A 19,547-nucleotide genomic window follows, 5' to 3' on the forward strand; every position below is an offset into this window, starting at 1 on the left:
GTGGCGCAGTGCAAAAAGGGTGCGGATCCATGAGGATCCGTGCTTCAGAACCACGTTTTTGGGCCCTAGTGTTGCCAGGAAGCGGTGAATCCATGATGTTTGTGGTGCAGGCTGTGCCCCTGGCTTTGATGTGTGATTTGCCGGTGAGTTTGATGTGGCGCAGTGCAAAAAGGGTGCGGATTCGTGAGGATCCGTGCTTCAGAACCCCGTTTTTGGGCCGTGGTGTCGCCAGGAAGTGGTGGATCCATGATGTTTGTGGTGCAGGCTGTGCCCCTGGCTATGATGTGTGATTTGCCGGTGAGTTTGATGTGGCGCAGTGCAAAAAGGGTGCGGATCCATGAGGATCCGTGCTTCAGAACCACGTTTTTGGGCCCTAGTGTTGCCAGGAAGCGGTGAATCCATGATGTTTGTGGTGCAGGCTGTGCCCCTGGCTTTGATGTGTGATTTGCCGGTGAGTTTGATGTGGCGCAGTGCCAAAAGGGTGCGGATTCGTGAGGATCCGCGCTTCAGAACCCCGTTTTTGGGCCGTGGTGTCGCCAGGAAGCGGTGGACCCGTGTTTTTTGTGGTGCAGGCTATGCCCCTGGCTATGATGTGTGATTTGCCGGTGAGTTTGATGTGGCCCAGTGCAAAAAGGGTGAGGATCCGTGAGGATCCGCGCTTCAGAACCATGTTTTTGCGCCATTGCGGCCTCATGGAATAGTGGAAACGTGATTTTTTTGGTGCTGCCTATAGATTAATATTTGGTCTAGAGTATCATGGTGGTTTTGTTTTGTTTCAATATAGAAATCATATGAATTCATGTGGATCCATGCCTCGGATCTATGTTTTTTGTGGTGCAGAACCCCGTTTTTGGGCCGTGGTGTCGCCAGGAAGCGGTGGACCCGTGTTTTTTGTGGTGCAGGCTGTGCCCCTTGCTATGATGTCTGATTTGCCGGTGAATTTGGTGTGGCCCAGTGCAAAAAGGGTGAGGATCCGTGAGGATCCACGCTTCAGAACCACGTTTTTGATCCACGGTGTTGCCAGGATGCCGTGGATCCGTGTTTTTTGTGGTGCAGCCTGTGCCCCTGGACATTATGTGTGATTTGACGGTGAGTTAGGGGTGGCCCAATGCAAAAAGGGTGCGGATCCGTGAGGATCCGTGCTTCAAAACCAAGTTTTTGCGCCATATTGTCGTGAGGAAGCCATGGATCCCAGATTTTTGTGGTGGAGGCTGTGCCCCTGGACATGATATGTGATTTGACGGTGAGTTTGGGGTGTCCCAATGCAGAAATCATGAGGATCCATGAGGATCCGTGTTTTTTAAACAAGTTTTTGCACCATTGTGGCCCCACAAAACAGTGGATGCATGATTTTTTTGATGCTACATATAGACTGAGATGTGGTCTACAGTATCATGGTGGTTTTTTTTCATTTGAATGAAAAAATCATATGAATTCATGAGGATCCGTCTAGATCCGCCTTTTACCCTGGACCGAACTGGAGGAGGCTGGAGTTAATAGATACTTAGATCCATAAAAGCCCACCTAAGAATTAATATTTGCTTTTTCAAACAAAGAAAGCCCACTTAGTAAATTCAGAGCAGAGGTAGCATTCGAACTCGGGACCTTGCGGGATTCCACCCCCATCCCCACGCGCCCTCCTAGTTCATCACCTCCGATTCACAGGCTGTTAAACCTGTTTAAAATAATAAAATTAAAAAATATACAAACACCCCCGAGAGAAGCTGGGATTAGAAGCTTCTTGCAAACGAACGGTGTAGTGTCTGGACGTTGAATTAAATAAGTAAGTACAGTAAGTAAGTAAGTAAGTCCTACAAATTCCACCCGCTTTCTCTCTCCAAGAACATAACTTTGGGGGTGGAGAGAGAGATAGAGATAGATAGATAGATAGATAGATAAGATAGATAGATAGATAGATAGATAGATAGATAGATAGATATAGAGAGAGGAGGAAATCAGCTGCAAAGCTCTTTTGCCATCCCACAACACACAAACACACATCCCAAAATATTTCTCCTCCGTCTTCTCAATACGTGCCCACCGTTTCCTTCCACAAAATCCGATTTCCCTGCGAAGGAGCCCCTTTTTCGCACTTACTTGCTTCCCACGTGGCTGATGCCGACCAAAACAACGATGAAGAAACAATTTCAGCGGTTGGGAAAGGGGAGGAGCCTGCGTGGGAGGGGGGCGTGTCAAGTCTGCGCGCGCGCGCCTGGATCCTGGGAGGACCAGGTTACTGCAGAAAATCAGCAGCCCCGCCCACCCGTCCACCCCCACGTGGCCTCTCTAGCAAGCCAAGGCTCTTAACCCCTGGGTGCCCGGAACGTGAGCTGTGTTTTGCTGAAACGAGGGGGTGGGTGGATTTTCCGCCCCCTTTCCTGCAAGGCGAGGGGCGGAGATCTAAAACAGCAGGGGTGTGGAGGTTTTTTGGGGGGGTCCCTGCAGCCCTCCAGATGTTGGGCAATGGGCCCGGGGTGGTGGGACCTCTAATCCTGCAACATCTGGAGAAAACCCCCACCCCCATCAACAGTTGCTAAATGGTCAGAAGACTCAATCTAGGAAAAGCTACCTTCGGCAGGTGGCGCCAAGAGGAGAAAATATTTGGAATTGTTTGTATGAAGTGCATGTGCAGCGGGCTCTGTCGGAACCCATTCCTTCCCCTCTCCAGCTCCTTCCCGCTTTTTTTTTTTAACTTTTGAATGTAAAACAAAATGTAAAATGCAAAAAGTGAATGTAAAACAAAATGTAAAACAAAAAACCACATCTGGAGAGCTACAAGTTCCCCCATCCCTGTGATCAAGGGGCTTGAGCTATTCCCCTATGAGGATTATTATTATTATTATTATTATTATTATTATTATTATTATTAGACCTGTATGGTTGGAAGAATATCAAACCTATCCATTCTTAAAGAAATCAGCCCTGAGTGCTCACTAGAAGGACAGATCCTGAAGTTGAGGCTCCAGTAATTTGGCCACCTCATGAGAAGGGAAGACTCCCTGGAAAAGACCCTGATGTTGGGAAAGATGGAGGGCACAAGGAGAAGGGGACGACAGAGGATGAGATGGTTGGACAGTGTTCTTGAAGCTACCAACATGAGTCTGACCAAACTGTGGGAGGCAGTGGAAGACAGGAGTGCCTGGCGTGCTCTGGTCCATGGGGTCACGAAGAGTCGGACACGACTGAACGACTGAACAAATGGTTGGAAGGGACCACTACAGTCAGCTAGTCCAGCCCCCTGCAATGCAGGAATTGCAGCAAAATGATCCCTAGCAGATGCCCTGTTTAGGGAAGTTTTTAATGTTTGATGTTTTATTGTGTTTTTATGGAATTTGCTACCAAGGAGTGTGGTGGAGTCTCCTTCTTTGAAAGTCTTGAAGCAGAGGCTTGACAGCCATCTGTCAGGAATGCTTTGATGGTGTTTCCTGCTTGGCAGGGGGTTGGGCTGGATGGCCTTTGTGGTCTCTTCCAACTCTGATTCTAATATCCTGTTGAAAGCCGCCCAGAGTGGCTGGGGAGGCACAGCCAGATGGACGGGGTATAAGTAATAAATTTATTATTATTATTATTATTATTATTATTATTATTATTATTAATGATGTTGCTGCTGCTGCTGTTGTTTATTAAGTTTATAAACCACCCTTCATGGAAAGATCTCAGGGCAGTTCACAGAATAAAATGCAATGTAAAAACACAGGTAAATAATTAAAAGGCTGTAGAATATTAATATTCTTACCCTAAAGCAATGAAGCCAATGTTGTTGTTTTTACAAAACGCCTTGTTCCCATTGAGGTCACATCAATGCCATGATTTAAAGCGTACTTTTAATAGTCATGGAGAATCCTGGGAACTGCAGTTTGTAGAGGGAGCTAGGAATTGTTTCTTTGTGAAGCCAGCAGACCACTTAATGATTGATCTTCCTGCCCATTGCAGCCATTGTCATGTGCTGAGCTGGGTGATTTTTCATTTATATTCTCATTATGACTTTAATTTCTTACATAGTATTTTATTGCATTACAATTTTTAATTCAAAAATCCTAATAGAAGACAAGAAATAAAGGGATAAAAATACAATTAAAAATCTATATTAATATTTCATGCAATGCTGCAGACCACCTAAAGGAAGCTTATGGCTTGCACTATGGGAAACCATGGGTTCGAAAAAAGGTAATCGGAAACATGATAGAAACGTATAAAATTATGCAAATAAGGGATTTTCCTGCTCCTCTCGTAATGCCAGGGGTCCTTAACCTTTACCTTACCTACAATCCTAACCCCGCTTACCTGGGAGTAAGCCCCGCTGAATTTAATAGGGCTTACTTCTGAGTACACGGGTGGCGCTGTGGGTTAAACTGCAGAGCCTAGGGCTTGCCGATCAGGTCGGCGGTTCAAATCCCCGCGACGGGGTGAGCTCCCGTTGCTTGGTCCCAGCTCCTGCCAACCTAGCAGTTCGAAAGTACGTCCAAGTGCGAGTAGATAAATAGGTACGCCAGAAGCGGCTGTCATGCTGGCCACATGACCCGGAAGCTGTACGCCGGCTCCCTCAGCCAGTAAAGCGAGAGGAGCGCCGCAACCCCAGAGTCGTCCGTGGCTGGACCTAATGGTCATGGGTCCCTTTACCTTTCTTCTGAGTAGACATGGTTAGGCTTGCACACACTGCAAGCATGCTCAGTGGGCGAGGAACTGAGCCCCTGTGGACAATGGAAGCCCAGAGGCGGGGAATGCAATGGGGTATCCTGGAACAATGGGTAGGGTATAAATAATATTCTTCTTCTTAGATGCCCGACACCCTGAGCAGGAGCAGTCCACGCACGGCCACATTTTGTCTCTATTATAATCACACCTCTGGGCGTGTTTTAATAATAAGCCCTCTTGGGAGCTTAACAGGGTATAATACTCTTCATGGATAAAATCAAACCCGTGGAGATCTGGAACCCAATTAGGAGGCTGGTGTTACGTTTCATTGTTTATTTCATGAGAAGTTCACAGGCCGTCTCTCCCACACAGAAATCCCTCAAGGTCTTTTTCACCTTCCCTTGCAGAGAGAGAGAAAACACTGGCAAACATTTTGACAGAAAACTTCTGATAAGATCCAAGTGAAGCAATTTGTGAATACTTTCCAGAAAGCCTTTTCCATGTGCCTCCTGGGGCGTTCTTTTTCTTTTTTTAAAAAAAAAACAAGCACTCCATAAATTAGGCAGTTTTGCTTCAGGCTGCAATCTGATACCACATTTGCCATGGGAGTAAGCCCTATTAAATCTCTGTAAACCTGCACAGGATTGCCCTGTAAATTGTAGATAACTGTTCGAAAGCACACCACCAACAATATGTGGATGGCTATTTATCCATCTGTTCTCACCATGGACAAAGACGTGAAATTTACTGCAGGGCGGCACTGTGAAGATCTACGCCACCCATTTAAAGCACATGACTTTGGCAAAAGAATCGTGGGAACTGTAGTTCCCCACCACCACGGAGCTACAATTCCCTGCGCCTTTAGCAAGCTACAGTTTGAGGGGTTATTTGGGCGAAGTGCTCTAAATGGGCATCGGTTATGCTTTAAATGGGTGGCATGGCTCTGCCTCTGCGGCCTTCCCCAACCAGGTGCCTCCCCCGATGTTTCGAACTACGACTCCCACCAGCACCAGCCAGCAGAATCAAAACACCTGGAAGTCCACCAAGAACAGGAAAGACTAATCCAGAGGGGATTTTTTTTGAAAGCTGCCCTAAATTGTCCTCAAAGGGAACACACGAAGCTTGCTTCACACCGAGTCAGCTGGCCGATCTAGTGATATCTTTAAAGGGGAAGCTCTTTTACTGCTTGAAAGGGGTACAATTTTGCAAGGTAGGGTTAAAAATTCTTTCCCAGCCTATTTTTTTAAAACATAAATTGTAAACCGCTTTAATTATTGTAGTAGAAAAGCGGGATGCAGATAATAAACTAACTAAACTAATACCTTGATACAAAATACTATTTTATTCTTTTTTAAAAAAGGCTTATTGTTCCACCCGAGACACTTCCTTTAAGGGGCGACGCTGGGGGTGGGGGAACTGAACCCGGGGCTGCCTGGGTACATTTGATACACGAGTTAAACTTTAATAAAAATTCTACGCAGCACCCTCGCTACCCAAAAGACTAGGGCTGCAATCCTATAACTACTTAACGGGAGTAATGGTCAGTGGTTGTCGTGGGGCGGAAGAAAGGAAGGAAGGGAGTCCAACAGCAGGTGGCGCCAGAGCCAATGACAGAATCATAGAGTTGGAATAGGTGGAGCCAACTAATTCTGCTTTTGTCCCCACCCTCCTACAAGGGCAGAAATGGACTGAGGGCAGCATGGGACAGTCCTCTGAGCTATCTGTAAGACGGCAGTCAGCGGGCAACAGAGGCTGGTCCACTAGGGCAAACGGGGGTGGGGGGGTGAATGCTCCACCAAGCTCAGCCGGTCCTCAGCAACACCCACCTGCAAACACAGTGTTCTCCTTGCAGAACAGGGAGAATAGGGGGAAACTAGAACTAGGCTGGCTCTGCCTGTCGTCGGCTCTCCACCTCCCAGGTTTCTGCCCTACCAGACCCAATAGCAGCTGCCCTAATGAATCGGCTCCCTCTGCTACGTAAACCCACAGAGGTGAACCCCACCTGTGAGGATCAAAGCCCAAGTTACCAAAACTTTGCAGCGGAGACATATTCCGACGCCAGGTTACTAAAACACGCAGAAACTATATAGGACTGGTTGCATGACACAAGTTGTCCAGGACCAGTTAATGCAGAGGAAACGGTCACCATATTCCTCGTGCCCCATCCATTCCGAATATAGAGAAATCATTGATGGAATTGCAACAAGTTCTTCATACCCCCAAATAGGTATATTCCCTCTGCGCATCCGCAGATGTCCATCAACCAACATTTATTGGCACAGCAGCAACCTATCTATATACAGAGGTGGATGTCTAGCAACCGAAAAAGCTTGGGTGTTAATTATCGCTGCAGTTCCCATACTGGGCACCAGGGTACGCTAGTGAGCAGGGGTAGGACTCCCAAGCGATTCACTGCATAGGTTCCCCCCCTTTCCAATCCGCCTCCATGAGACGGCAACAAAGGCTGCCCATCAAGACACCAAGCGCGATTGCTCAAATCACCTCTGATATAGCGGCACAGTCAAATTCCCTCAGAAGAGTGTGCCTGTTGTGACTCTGCTTGAGTACATTGGCCTGGGATTTTTCTCTTTCCAAGAAAGAGGCATGTCCAGTCCCAAGCCAGGAGCGGATCCTGAACGGGCGAGGATTCTTACACCTAAACAAACTACGCTAAGACTGCAGTCTGCTCTCGTATCTTAGTCCGGGAGGCCGGAGGGGACATGCGCTCTCAGCTCTCGGATGGCTGAGAGACGTAGGATGAGGGTTTCTCCCCCTTGTGCTTCCTCACGATGTGCTTGATCACGTGCGCCCGCTGGCTGAAGCTCTTGCGGCAGACCAGGCAGGTGTACGGCTTCTCTCCCGTGTGCATCCTCTGGTGCACCTGGAGGCCTGACGAGTGCCGGAAGCTCTTCCCGCAGTCGGAGCACTGGTACGGCTTCTCCTCGGTGTGGATGACTTCGTGGGTGAGCAGGCTCGTCTTCTGGTTGAAGCTCTTCCCGCAGTAGGAGCACTTGTAGGGCTTCTCCCCCGTGTGGATCCTCTGGTGCCGGTTGACGCTCGACTGCGTGGCAAAGACCTTACCGCACACGGGGCAGGGGCTCATCCGCTTCCCCTTGTACAGCTTCGCCGGGGTCTTGATGAAGCAAAGGTCGCCGCCTGGAACGATCACCGACTCGATCGTCCCCACAGACACGTCCTTCCCAAAATCGATCTCGGGTTCGTTCTGGTGCTCGGGGACGTTCTCCTCCTTCTCAGGACCCGGCGCGTCTGAGGGCTGGATCTCCTTCCCTTGCTCGTTCAGCAGCCGCCAGCTCATCACGCTGCCCGTCTGCCGGACGCTCTTCTTGCACGACAAGCATTTGTAGACCTTCTCCCCCGTGGAATCCACCTGGTAAGGGGCAATGCCCCATTTCGGCTTGAAGCTCTCCCCGCACTCCGAGCACTGGTAGGACTTCTCTTCGGTGTGGACGGCCTCGTGAGCCATCAGGTTGGTCCTGCGGTTGAAGCCCTTCCCGCAGTCGAGACACCTGTAGGGCTTCTCTCCCGAGTGGATTATCAGGTGTCTGTTGAGGCTCGATTTGCGAGTGAACGCTCTCCCGCAAACGGGGCACAGGTGTCTGCCCATGCCCTCCTGCAAGCTCTGGGGCCCCGTGATCTTCCATACTTGTATTTCGTTTGCCATGTGTCCCTCTGCTCCGCCCGGATCGCCAAAGCTCCCTTCTTCCATCTCGCATTCTTCCTCTTCCATATCGGACTCCGATTCTTCGGGGGACACATGCCGCGCTTCCTTCCCGCTTTCATCCAACAATATTTCACGTCCTGGAGCAGAAGAGAACAGCGTTTATTGCGGCAGTCCACGTCAGAACGGAACACCGTGTGTGCAAGCCGGTTCAAACTTCTATAAAGGTGCAGAAACTGCAATAGAATTTAGTACATGGGAAATGAATTGCGTATAGAGCGGAATTCAACGTAGAATTAAATTGATTGTGCAGCACGATGTCCCCCCTCCTCCTGCCCTGTAAACCCCTACACCTGTTCTAGGCAGAGGGCCTTCTCGGTAGTGGCACCCACCCTGTGGAACGCCCTCCCACCAGATGTCAGAGAAATAAACAACTATCTGACTTTTAGAAAACATCTGAAGGCAGCCCTGTTTAGGGAAGTTTTTTATGTCTGATGTTTTATCGCTTAAGAAAAAAAATATTATCATTAGTTCCGTTGGGAGCTGCCCAGAGTGGCTGGGGAAGAAACAATAAATAATTATCGTTATTATAGGGTTTCCCTCAGCCCTCCAGAGCAGATTTGGCCGGGGGGGGGGCAGAAGGAGGGAAAATCTTGTTGCTTCCACTCGTTCAACACCTTAAGTGAATCCTACCCGATGTATAATGCCTTCCAAGATAACGAAGCTTTGCTCATTGAACACCACTAAAACAACAAGATTATCTGTAGCGAAGGAAGGGGTCTTTCAGATCATTTAGGACTTTAAACACTAATATTTCCATCGTGTGTTATGTCCTTCCAACAGCCATGAGCAAAAATCATGCAGAAAGGAGGACTGTCCATGCTCGGGGAGTTTCTGCAGGGATACCCTGAACCCAAGCCTCAAGGGTTGCGTTCTCCTGCCACAGTCAGAGAAAGCAAACGCCTCTGGATACCAACTTTGCTGTCCCTCGAGGCTCAGGTGGTCTCAGTGGCCCGGAGTGCCTTCCATCAGCTTCGCCTGGTGGCCCAGCTACGCCCCTATCTGGGCAGGGATAGCCTAACTACTGTTGTCTCTGCTCTGGTAACCTCAAGGTTAGATTACTGCAATGCATTAAACATAGGGCTGCCTCTGAAGACAGTTCGGAAACTTCAGCTAGTGCAGAATTCAGCGGCCAGGTCACTCACCGGATGGCAAGATGCTTTGAGCATATTATACCAATTCCTGATCCGATTGCACTGGCTACCAATTAGTTTCTGGGCCCAATTATTATTTTTTTCTTTTTGATAACATTTTATTAATTTTCCAAAAAGTAACAACAAAAATAAAAATAACAATAATGCAGAAAGAGAAAAGAAAACACCATAAACAAAATTTTAAACCATAATTTTTGCTTGACTTCCCTCCACTCCCCCTCTTGTTTAGTACTCGTTCACGCACATCCTTTACAATCCAATTTTAAACCTTCTTCATCTTGTTACAAGTGACTTTTAGAAGTTATACTAATGTAAAAATCTATACACGATGCATTAAACATTTGCCCCCCCTTTTTTTGATATAAAATTCAAAGTCCTCTTTCTTTTCTTGGGTTTCAAGTTAACTGATTTGTCCTGCATAGTTCAATAGTTTATTTTGCCAATCTTCTTCATGTCCTTTGGCAGAGGCTTCTTCCTTCTGTAGAAGCTGGCTGGTCTTGGCCTGGCGTCCACTCTTAAGTACAGGAACAAAGTATTTCGTTCAATAAGTCCATCAAGACCTGCACATCTCAATAGCATAACTTCAATTTTTTAAAACAACAATCATTTTCCACATTCCTTTCCAATCTTTGTATGTCTTTTCCCAGGCCTTCTTAGTGATTTTAAATTGCCACCGCTTTTTATCCCTTTCACACTCCCTTCCTGTTTCTTCCCTATCACAGTCAAAGCCTCCCAGATCATTTCACACAGGGTATCGTGTTTATCTGTCAAAGCCTCCCGTTTCCGGGCCCAATTCAAAGTGCCGGTTTTGGCTTATAAACCCTTAAATGGCTCAAAGACACCAATACCTCAAGGACCGCCTCTTTCCATGTGAACCTTCCCGGACCCTGAGATCATCCTCTGAGGACCTTCTTTGTGTGCGTCCTCCATGAGAAGTCCGGAGGGTGGCAAGGCGAGAACAGGGCCTTCTCTACGGTGGCTCCCCGTCTGTGGAATGCTCTCACCAGGGAAGTTCGCCTAGCGCCTTTAGGCACCAGGCAAAAATGTTCCTTTTTAACCAGGCCTTTGGCTGACCTGACTGACATCCTATACCCTTTTAAAATGTGCCTCTTTTTGGGTGGGTATTATTGGGTTGTTGTTTTTATTTTGAATACATATATTGTGATTTATATTCAATAAAACAAACAAACAACAACAACTGATGTAAAGCACAGAGGAGGAGTGCTGTTGCGTTTGGGTGCTGCTTGTGGGCTCCCCAGTGGGAGATCAGGATGCTGAACAGGGTGGGGCTCTGGCCTGACCCAGCAGCCAGGCTCTTTTCAACCAAAGCTGCCTTCAGAAAGCACAGAATTTAAGAGGCAAGAAAGCCTTACCTGGTGAGGTGGGGCTGTTGTCAACCTCTTCCTTTACCTCTGTCTCCATCAAAGCCTGGTCTCCATCCGACAGGCCCACAACCACTTCGTCGTACGTGTCCAGATCCTATAACGGCCAAATACGATCCCCGTTATTAGGACACAACAGCAGGCTGTCCAATTCAGGCTCCGGCCTATGCACCCCGCAGACCACAAATGTCGTATTGAGAGGCAGGTGCCACCAGAATAGGACCCGGCAGACCATAGTTCAAATCTCCAATTCGCCATGAAGCTCACTGGGTGACCTTAGGCCAATTGCTGCCTCTCAACCTAATCTCGCAGGGTTGTTGTGAGGATAAAATGGGGAGGAGGAAAATTAGGTGTGCCACCTTCAGCTCCTTGGAGAAGGTGGTGGTATATAAATGGAGAAAAAAACAAATCCCCCCAGAGTCCAAGGCAGGGGTGAGCAACTCCCCTCATAGGCTCCACTTCTCTCTCCCTCCTTGATGTGTTCTTGAACCCTGATCATGTCTGGCTGCAGGATTAGAGAGGAGGGTGTGAGTTTGTGCCGTAACTAGCCCATTTGAATCCATTGTCCCCCCTCACTTCTGCCTCTGGCACGTGGCCCTCAGAAGGGAATGTGGCCCTCAAGAAGGAAAAGGCAGCCCACCCCCCAGGTTCAGGTAGGAGTCCTGACCAACCGTTTCAATCAAGAGCTGTTATCTGGGGATACCAAGAATGAGATGTGGTTTTGTGGATCCTGCCTCAGAACTGAGAGACTGCGCTAATCAAGAGAGAGACTGACCCTGCTCACCTTTTGTCTAAACTAAAAAGCCCCAAATGCTGTGGCTCTCTCCAGATATTGTTGTTCCCTCGACCTTGCCTGCCGGCCAACATCTAGCGGGCCAGGATTATGACAAGAGAAAAAACTTCTACCTATCCACTTTCCTTTCACAACACACCATTGTCCCCCCATCTCCAAGTAAGACTGAATGGGTGTTTTGTGAGCGATGGAGAGCAGCTCTACACAAAAAACCTCCCCAAAAGTATCATGGGAACTGTAGTTGCCCCGCTACAATTCCCAGCACCCTCAAGAACCGACAATCCCCAGGATTTATTTGGGGAGAGGCTGGGTGCTTTTAAATGTGTGCTGGATGTGTTTCGATTTTATTGTGCGGATCTGCCCAGAAAGGGAGAGAGACTGAGCAACTGGTGAATGGGTTCTCAAACCTCAAACAGCGTAACTGTTAAGAGAGACCCGGGTTCGAATCCCCACTCAGCCATGGTGCTCACTGGGTGACCTCAGGTCCTTGCCCACGTGGGTCCAGGCCACCTGCACCTTGCACCCACACCACCCTGTCATATTCCCCCGAGGAAGTCTCCCCACCCCGCAAAAAACCCTCGCCTGCCCTCCCTACCTCTTGAGGCCTCAGCAGGAAGGCTTCTGCTAGGTCCACCGCCTGGTCGCAGGACTCCGGGCGACCATCCCTCACCCAGCTCTGGATCTCCGGCGGCAAGACAGCCAGGAACTGCTCCAAGACCACTAGCTCCAGGATCTGCTCCTTGGTGTGCCTCTTGGGCTTCAGCCAGCCGTAGCACAGCTCCTGGAGCCGGTCGCAGGCCGTGCGGGGCCCCTCGGCCTCCCAGTAGCGGAAACCCCGGAAACGCTGGCGCTTGGCCTCCGTGTCGATGTTGCCTCCGCTGGGGACATCGCCCTTCCCGTTCGGGTCTCCCGGTTTCAGGGTCCTGGAGATCTTCCAGTCTCCGTCTCGGAAGGCCGGGGTGTGCTTCGCCCTCCCCTTCCCGGCAGGCTCCTGGCAGACGTCCGAGACAACTGGAGAGGTCTCTTCCCCCGACGGCTGAGAGGCATCCCACGTGGAATGAGAGGGCTCGTCTCCTGGCGGGCAGCCCTGCCACTGAGCATCCCAGGAGTGCAGAGGCCTTTCCTCTGGCTCCACCTTGATCTCCTGGGGATCCAGGTGAGGCGGGCTGTGGTGAGGAAGGCCCTCTTCAAGCACCTCTGCCTTGAAATCTTCCGAGCCTGCGACAAGCGCCTGTTTCATTGTCGTCCCTGGGCAGCTTAGCGGCCTCGCGTACCAAACTTGATGAGGCCTGGGCGAGAAAGGGCGAGACGGGATTCAAGGCTAAGTGTGACGTGATAAAATATAAAACAAGATTTATGGGGGGGGGTTATTTAGATTACAACAGCACCTTGGTTCTCAAACGCCTTGGTACTCAACCCAAACACAGCAAACCTGGAAGTAAGCGTTCTGGTCTGCAAACTTTTTTCCGGAAGCCGAACGTGCTCCGTTTTGAGTGTTACGCTTCTGATCTGAGCGTTACGCTTCCATTTTGAGTGTTACGTCTGTCTGTTTTTGCTATATATTTTCCGTTTTTGCAGGTTTTTTGTTTTGTTTTTGTGACTGTGTGGAACCCAGTTCAGCTACTGATTGATTGTGTGGCTGCAGTACATTGTTTATTGCTTTCATTTTATGGATCAATGGTCTCGTTAGATAGTAAAATTCATGTTAAATTGGCTGTTTTAGGGTTGTTTTTAAAAGTCTGGAACAGATTAATCCATTTTGCGTTAATTTCTATGGGAAAGCACACCTTGGTTTTGGAACGTTTTGGTTTTGGAACCAACTTCTGGAACGGATTAAGTTTGAGAACCAAAGTACTACCGTATATATTTTGTGGTTTTATATTTTGATTTTGTTCTGTGAACCACCCTGAGACCTCTGGGTATAGAGCGGTATATAAGTTCAATAAATAATAATTTTTTACAATTATTGTTTTATTATTTTTAAGGCTGTGTGACACATGGCTTAGACAGGGCACAGTAAGCTGCATTATCCAGAGCCAGACCATTACTCCGCCTAGCTCTGCGCCGCCTGCTCTGACTGGCAGCAACTCTCAGACAGGTGCTTCTTCATTAAATTAATTCTTCAATAAATTATCTTTCCACCGATATATAATTTTATGGTATTACTCCAAAAAAGTGGTGTTATAAGCCATCATTGCCATTTAAAGATGATACCTGATTGGCTCTCTAAACGCTCCTTTTTCTGGTTATTTGGCTATAACTTTTGATAGAATACAGATAACTGAACAAACTTTGTTGCATTACATTCTTCATTAAACTATATTTCCATTGATATATAATTTCATGCAGTGCTTTTTTCTGGGGGAAAAATGTACTCTCATTTTGGCTAAAGAAAATCACCATATTATAGTTCAAATTGGGAAAAATAAATACAGTAAATGAAGAAAAGTACAAATGTTCACAAAATGTTTAGGGGTATGCGTATCCCTGCGTCGCCCCAGAAAAAAGCACTGATTTTATGGTATTACTCTCCCCAAAAAGTGGTGTTATGAGCCATCAAACTTTGGAAATATGCTTTTCCCAAAAGGTTTCCACCATTTTGGCCACTAGTGTAAATAAAGACAATGTAAAAACAGTACTGTAGATGATAAAAATGGAAATGTCATTTTTTTTCCTTACCTGCAAAGGTGATGATAGTCCCCTTCAATAATCACAAAAGGTGACTGCTGCTCAAGAGTTCTGTAGCCCTCTTCCAGAATCCCTCTAGGTGACTCCTGTCCTGCCATTCCTCCCCTTTTTACACCACTGACACCTGGTTCAGACTCACTGGATCTTTTCCGAACTTTTAAAATTTGCCTAAAGTGTGACATAGCGCTGTCATTGAAAGTGTTGGTGGCATGGCTTACGGCAGCTGCATCGGGGTGATATTTTTCAACAAAACTTTGCAGTTCGGCCCATTTCGCACACATCTCTTCGATCAGCGCGGTAGAAACACTTTCTCTCCCCTCCTCCTCCTCCGAAGACAATTCCTCAGTTGCTGCCTGTTGCTGCTCCATCAGAATGTTCTGGAGTTCTTCTGTGGTGAGTTCCGATCTGTGGTCCCCCACTAACTCCTCCACGTCCTCACTGCTCACTTCCAAGCCCAGGGACTTCCCCAGAGACACAATATCCTCAACGATGGGAGCACCCTCTTCAACATCCCCAAATACACCTTCAGGGACAGCCGCCGGCCACAATTTCTTCCATGCTGACGTCAGCGTTCTCTGAGACACATCGCCCCATGCTTTGTCTATGAGATGCAAGCAATGTAGGATACTGAAACGGTTCCTCCAGAACTCTCTGAGGGTTAGCTCTGGGTCCAAGGTCACTTCACAGCACGTTTGGAACAGTGCTTTGGTGTAAAGCTTCTTAAAATTAGATGTGACCTGCTGGTCCATGGGCTGGATGAGGGGAGTCGCGTTGGGGGGCAGAAACTTGACACTGATAAAGCCGAACTCTTCCATCAACTCCTCCGCCAATCGTGGAGGGTGGGCTGGAGCGTTATCCAGAACAAGCAGGCACTTCAGCGGAAGGTTATTGTCCAGGAGGTACTTCTTCACGCTAGGCCCGAACACTTCGTGAACCCACTCAACAAAAAACCGCCTGGTTAGCCAAGCTCTGCTGTTTGCCCTCCACATCACAGGCAATTTGCTTTTTACGACATTGTTTTTCTTAAATACCCTGGGGTTCTCCGAAAGGTGGACCAGCAAAGGCTTCAACTTAAAATCTCCGCTTGCGTTCGCACATAATAAAAGGGTCAGCCTGTCTTTCATGGGCTTGGGTCCTGGCAACGATTTCTCCTCCTCTGTTATGTAGGTCCTCTTCGGCATCTTCTTCCAAAAGAGGCCTGTCTCGTCACAGTTGAAAACTTGCTGGGGAAGGAAACCCTCAGCCTCGACATAATCTTGAAATTCCAAAACAAATTGGTCGGTGTCTTCTTTGTTGGCACTGGCGGCTTCACCGTGTCTCGCCACAATGTGTATGCCACTTCTCCTCTTAAAATTATCAAACCACCCTCTGCTTGCCTTGAAACTCTCGCCCTCAGCACTTGCTCCGGGGGTGTTTCTGACGAGGTCGGCGTGCAAATGTAAAGCTTTTTCACAAATCACGCTCTCAGAAATGCTGTCGCCGGCCAACTGTTTTTCAGTTATCCATATGAAAAGCAATTTTTCCACTTCCTCAATCGTCTGCGTTCTTTGTTTTGTAAGTGTTTTAACACCTCTTGCAACGTTGGCTCCTTTAATGGCTTTTTTATTTTTTAAGATGGTACAAATTGTAGATTTGGCTATGCCAAACTGCATTGCCAGATCACGTACGCGGGCACCACTCTCATGTTTGGAAATGATTTCCTTCTTCACCTCTATTGTTGTCCTGTTAATGGTTCTCTTGGCTTTGCAGCTTTTATCCATTTCTCACAGCAAGGGGTGATTGGCAGAGGGATCCTGAGATGAGATGAGCAGAGATTTGATTGCACACAGTCACAAAAAAAAACAAATTGGTTGCAAGAGAGTCACCAAATAAGACCAAATATCACCTCCGTGCTCAGGACTCAACAGCCGGCAGCTAGGCCTCAGGATCTTGCACTCAGCATGTTCGACTTCTGAGGCGTGTTCGAAAACCGAAGCATTTACTTCCGGGTTTACGGCGTTTGTAAACGGAGACGTTCGAAAACCGAAGTACCACTGTATACCGCTCAATTGTGAAAACAAACAAACAAACAAACAAACCCTCACACCTTCGTCCTAAGGTCCCAGGGCGGATCACAACAATTTAAAACCCAGTGCGGTGTAGGACCTGGGAGACCCGGGTTCGAATCCCCACTCAGCCAGGAGGCTCACTGGGTGACCTTGGGCCAGTCCTCATCTCTTAGCCTAACCCCCCCCCCCTCACAGGGTTGTTGAGAGGATGCAATGGGCAAGAGGAGAACCAGGCAAACCAACTTGAGACTCTTTGAAAATAAAGGTGGCCGTCAATGTAATAATAATAATTTAAAACCTCAACATTTCCACAAACGTGCCTAAGGCCAAAATAGACCCTTTAGTCTTCAAAGGGCTCCACACAAGACTCACTGCTGTCGTGCAGCAGCGTGAGTCTTACAGACCCTCCAAGCGTCCATATTTTCTGGGGACAGTCCTGGATTTGAAGACGCTGCCCCCGTTTCTGATATGATCCCACTTTTCATTGGGACGTCCCCATTTTCATCGGATAAATGCTGGAGAGTAACGGAGTTTTGCGACCCCCCAGCCAAGGCGATCAGTAACTATATACAACCTTTAGAAGACACCTGAAGGCAGTCCGACACAGGGAAGTTTTAAAATGTTTTTTTATGTATGTTGGAAGCCGGGGGGAAACCCAGCCTGATGGGCGGGGTTTAAATCATAAAATGATGATGATGATGGAGGCATATTTTCATTGGAGAAATGTTGGGAGGGTATGAGCGTTAGGGGTTGTTCCTGCGCCGGATCAACCATGCAGCCGCTTTGGGGCGTCCTTGCCACCCCATCGCGGCTGTTTCAAGTTGTGTTCCCGGCCATCTCGACCGCCCTTTCCGCCTCTCCTTTGGCGAGGGCGCACCATTGCGCCGCCCCGACCCGGGGACCCCATTTCCAGCCTTGCGCCCCCTTCCCATCCCCGCCAGACCCCTCCTCCGCCCCCCTGCCCTCCTTCCAGAGACCCTCACCTGGGATACCACCGGAGATCGGGCTTGCGAAAGCGCTGCTTCTCCGGCGGAGGAAGACCCCTGCGCTGGGAAATTCAAAATCCAGCTTCTCGAGGAAGAGGTGGAGCCTCCCCGGCCGTGCGAGCAGAAAGGAAATGGCTCTCCAGCCGCCGCCGCCGCCGCCACCGCCACCCCGCCCACCCTCGCCTGTTTGAAGCGCACCCAAAGAACCCTGGGAACTGTAGTTTGCAGAGGGTGCAGGGAACTGTAGCTCCGCCAGAGGGAGAACTACAGTTCCCGGGATTCCAGATGCCGGGACGGGGGGGGGCGGGGAGAGCCATGCTCTTTCGACGCCTGCGCTATTGCGCGCAGCTGCGCTCTCTGAACTTAACTCGTGGCTGGCCAAGAGTTGAATGGAGAAAGCTGCCATGGGCCGGGTCAGATCGCTGGTCGGACAATGGTCGAGTTTCAAGGGATCCCACCGGGTCATCTAGTCCAACCCCCCTGCAATGCAGGAACCTGTCACCCAACGTGGGGCTCGAACGCACAGCCCTGGGCACCAGAGCCAACTTCTTCTTTTTTTCTTTTTAATTAATTTATTTGGTTCTTCGGATTAAAATTTCACAGCCACATATCCAACATACAGCATAAAAAACAAGATTCCAAGGAATCTCTGGGACTTCCCTCCTCCCCTTTGTGGGTCCTATTGTTTATCATTTCCTCCCGCATTTTTTTTTTATAATAATCCAAATACTTTACCACTCCATTGTTTGTATCCAAAATTCACCAGTAAACTACAAGCGATATTCCAACCCTACTAACGATTTTAACTGTTTGCAATGGACTTTAAGGTAATTTATAAAATTTTCCCCATGCCTTATTAAAACTTTTGGTCAAATCTTTTTTATTAAATTTTGCATTGCAAATTTACATTCAAACATTAAACATCATCATCATCATCTAGGATCCCCTGAATCATTCGACTCACCTCCGTCCTTCCGTGGTTACCACTAGCAATCTTTTTAAAACTGCTTCTATTATTATCTCTATTTTTCTTAAGCAATCCATAATTTTTTGTACATTCCAAGCGTTCAATCCTGCTACAATTTTTAGTTGTTATACAATGTTCTCTTAAATACATTATGAAGTTTCCCCACTCCTTAAAGTTATTCTCTTACTGGTTTCTGATTTTCCCGGTCAATTTCGCCATTTCAGCATAGTCCATCATCTGGTCTCCCCCCCCCCAGGCCCTCCCCCCCGCAATAAAACATTTGAGGTCCCCCCCCCCATTATAACGTCCAACATTTCTCTGAGGAAAATAGGGATGTCATAGTCCATTATTCCCCTTCATGGATCACTGTTTTGTCGTGGCGATATGCTGATGATATGCTGATGATACTACCTTGATGGCAGAAAGTGAGGAGGAATTAAAGAACCTTTTAATGAGGGTGAAAGAGGAGAGTGCAAAATATGGTCTGAAGCTCAACATCAAAAAAACTAAGATCATGACCACTGGTCCCATCACCTCCTGGCAAATAGAAGGGGAAGAAATTGAGGCAGTGAGAGATTTCGCTTTCTTGGGCTCCATGATCACTGCAGGTGGTGACAGCAGTCACGAAATTAGAAAATGCCAGCTTCTTGGGAGAAAAGCAATGACAAACCTAGACAGCATCTTAAAAAGCAAAGACATCACCTTGCCGACAAAGGTCCGTATAGTTAAAGCTATGGTTTTCCCAGTAGTAATGTATGGAAGTGAGAGCTGGACCATAAAGAAGGCTGATCGCTGAAGAATTGATGCTTTTGAATTATGGTGCTGGAGGAGACTCTTGAGAGTCCCATGGACTGCAAGAAGATCAAACCTATCCATTCTTCTTTTTTAAAATTTATTTTTATTAAAGATTTTCTTGGTTTACAAAATGTCTCTCGCATTTTTCCATGTAACATTTTTACAGATCGATTTTGGTCGTTGAGACATTAGGCAGAGAGGGGGAAGGAGGTGGGTGGGATGGGGGGGAGGGTGGGGTGGGGAGGCGATGTGTCTATTTTCCTTAGTGTATGTAGGATTTGGTGTCAGCGTCGGTTGTGTTGGTTCTCTGTTGCTCGCTTGTTTCTTTGGCGGTGAGAGGTCGCAATTGGCGTAGGGTGT

General features: G+C 48.0%; 1 protein-coding gene across 3 annotated transcripts; it reads right to left on the reverse strand.

Annotated features, from left to right (window-relative positions):
• Positions 1-7,068: 7,068 nt before the first annotated feature.
• On the reverse strand, positions 7,069-17,563 carry LOC117042626 (zinc finger and SCAN domain-containing protein 12-like). 3 transcript variants are annotated; one of them, XM_033142171.1, is made up of 5 exons: positions 17,423-17,563; positions 14,383-16,184; positions 12,299-12,992; positions 10,902-11,007; positions 7,069-8,454 (listed from the first exon to the last, which is right to left on the reverse strand). In XM_033142171.1, the coding sequence occupies exons 2-5, from the start codon at positions 16,149-16,151 to the stop codon at positions 7,364-7,366; spliced, it is 3,660 nt and encodes a 1,219-aa protein (XP_032998062.1). In that variant the 5' UTR covers positions 16,152-16,184; positions 17,423-17,563; the 3' UTR covers positions 7,069-7,363. The 3 variants fall into 3 exon arrangements, with proteins under 3 accessions (XP_032998062.1, XP_032998063.1, XP_032998064.1); XM_033142172.1 differs by lacking the exon at positions 17,423-17,563 and having other exon boundaries at positions 14,383-16,241; XM_033142173.1 differs by lacking the exon at positions 14,383-16,184 and having other exon boundaries at positions 7,098-8,454; positions 17,423-17,554.
• Between the last annotated feature and the right edge of the window lie 1,984 nt (positions 17,564-19,547).

This window comes from Lacerta agilis, chromosome 2, assembly GCF_009819535.1.
Source record: "Lacerta agilis isolate rLacAgi1 chromosome 2, rLacAgi1.pri, whole genome shotgun sequence".
In the NCBI taxonomy this organism is placed as follows: Eukaryota; Metazoa; Chordata; class Lepidosauria; order Squamata; family Lacertidae; genus Lacerta; species Lacerta agilis.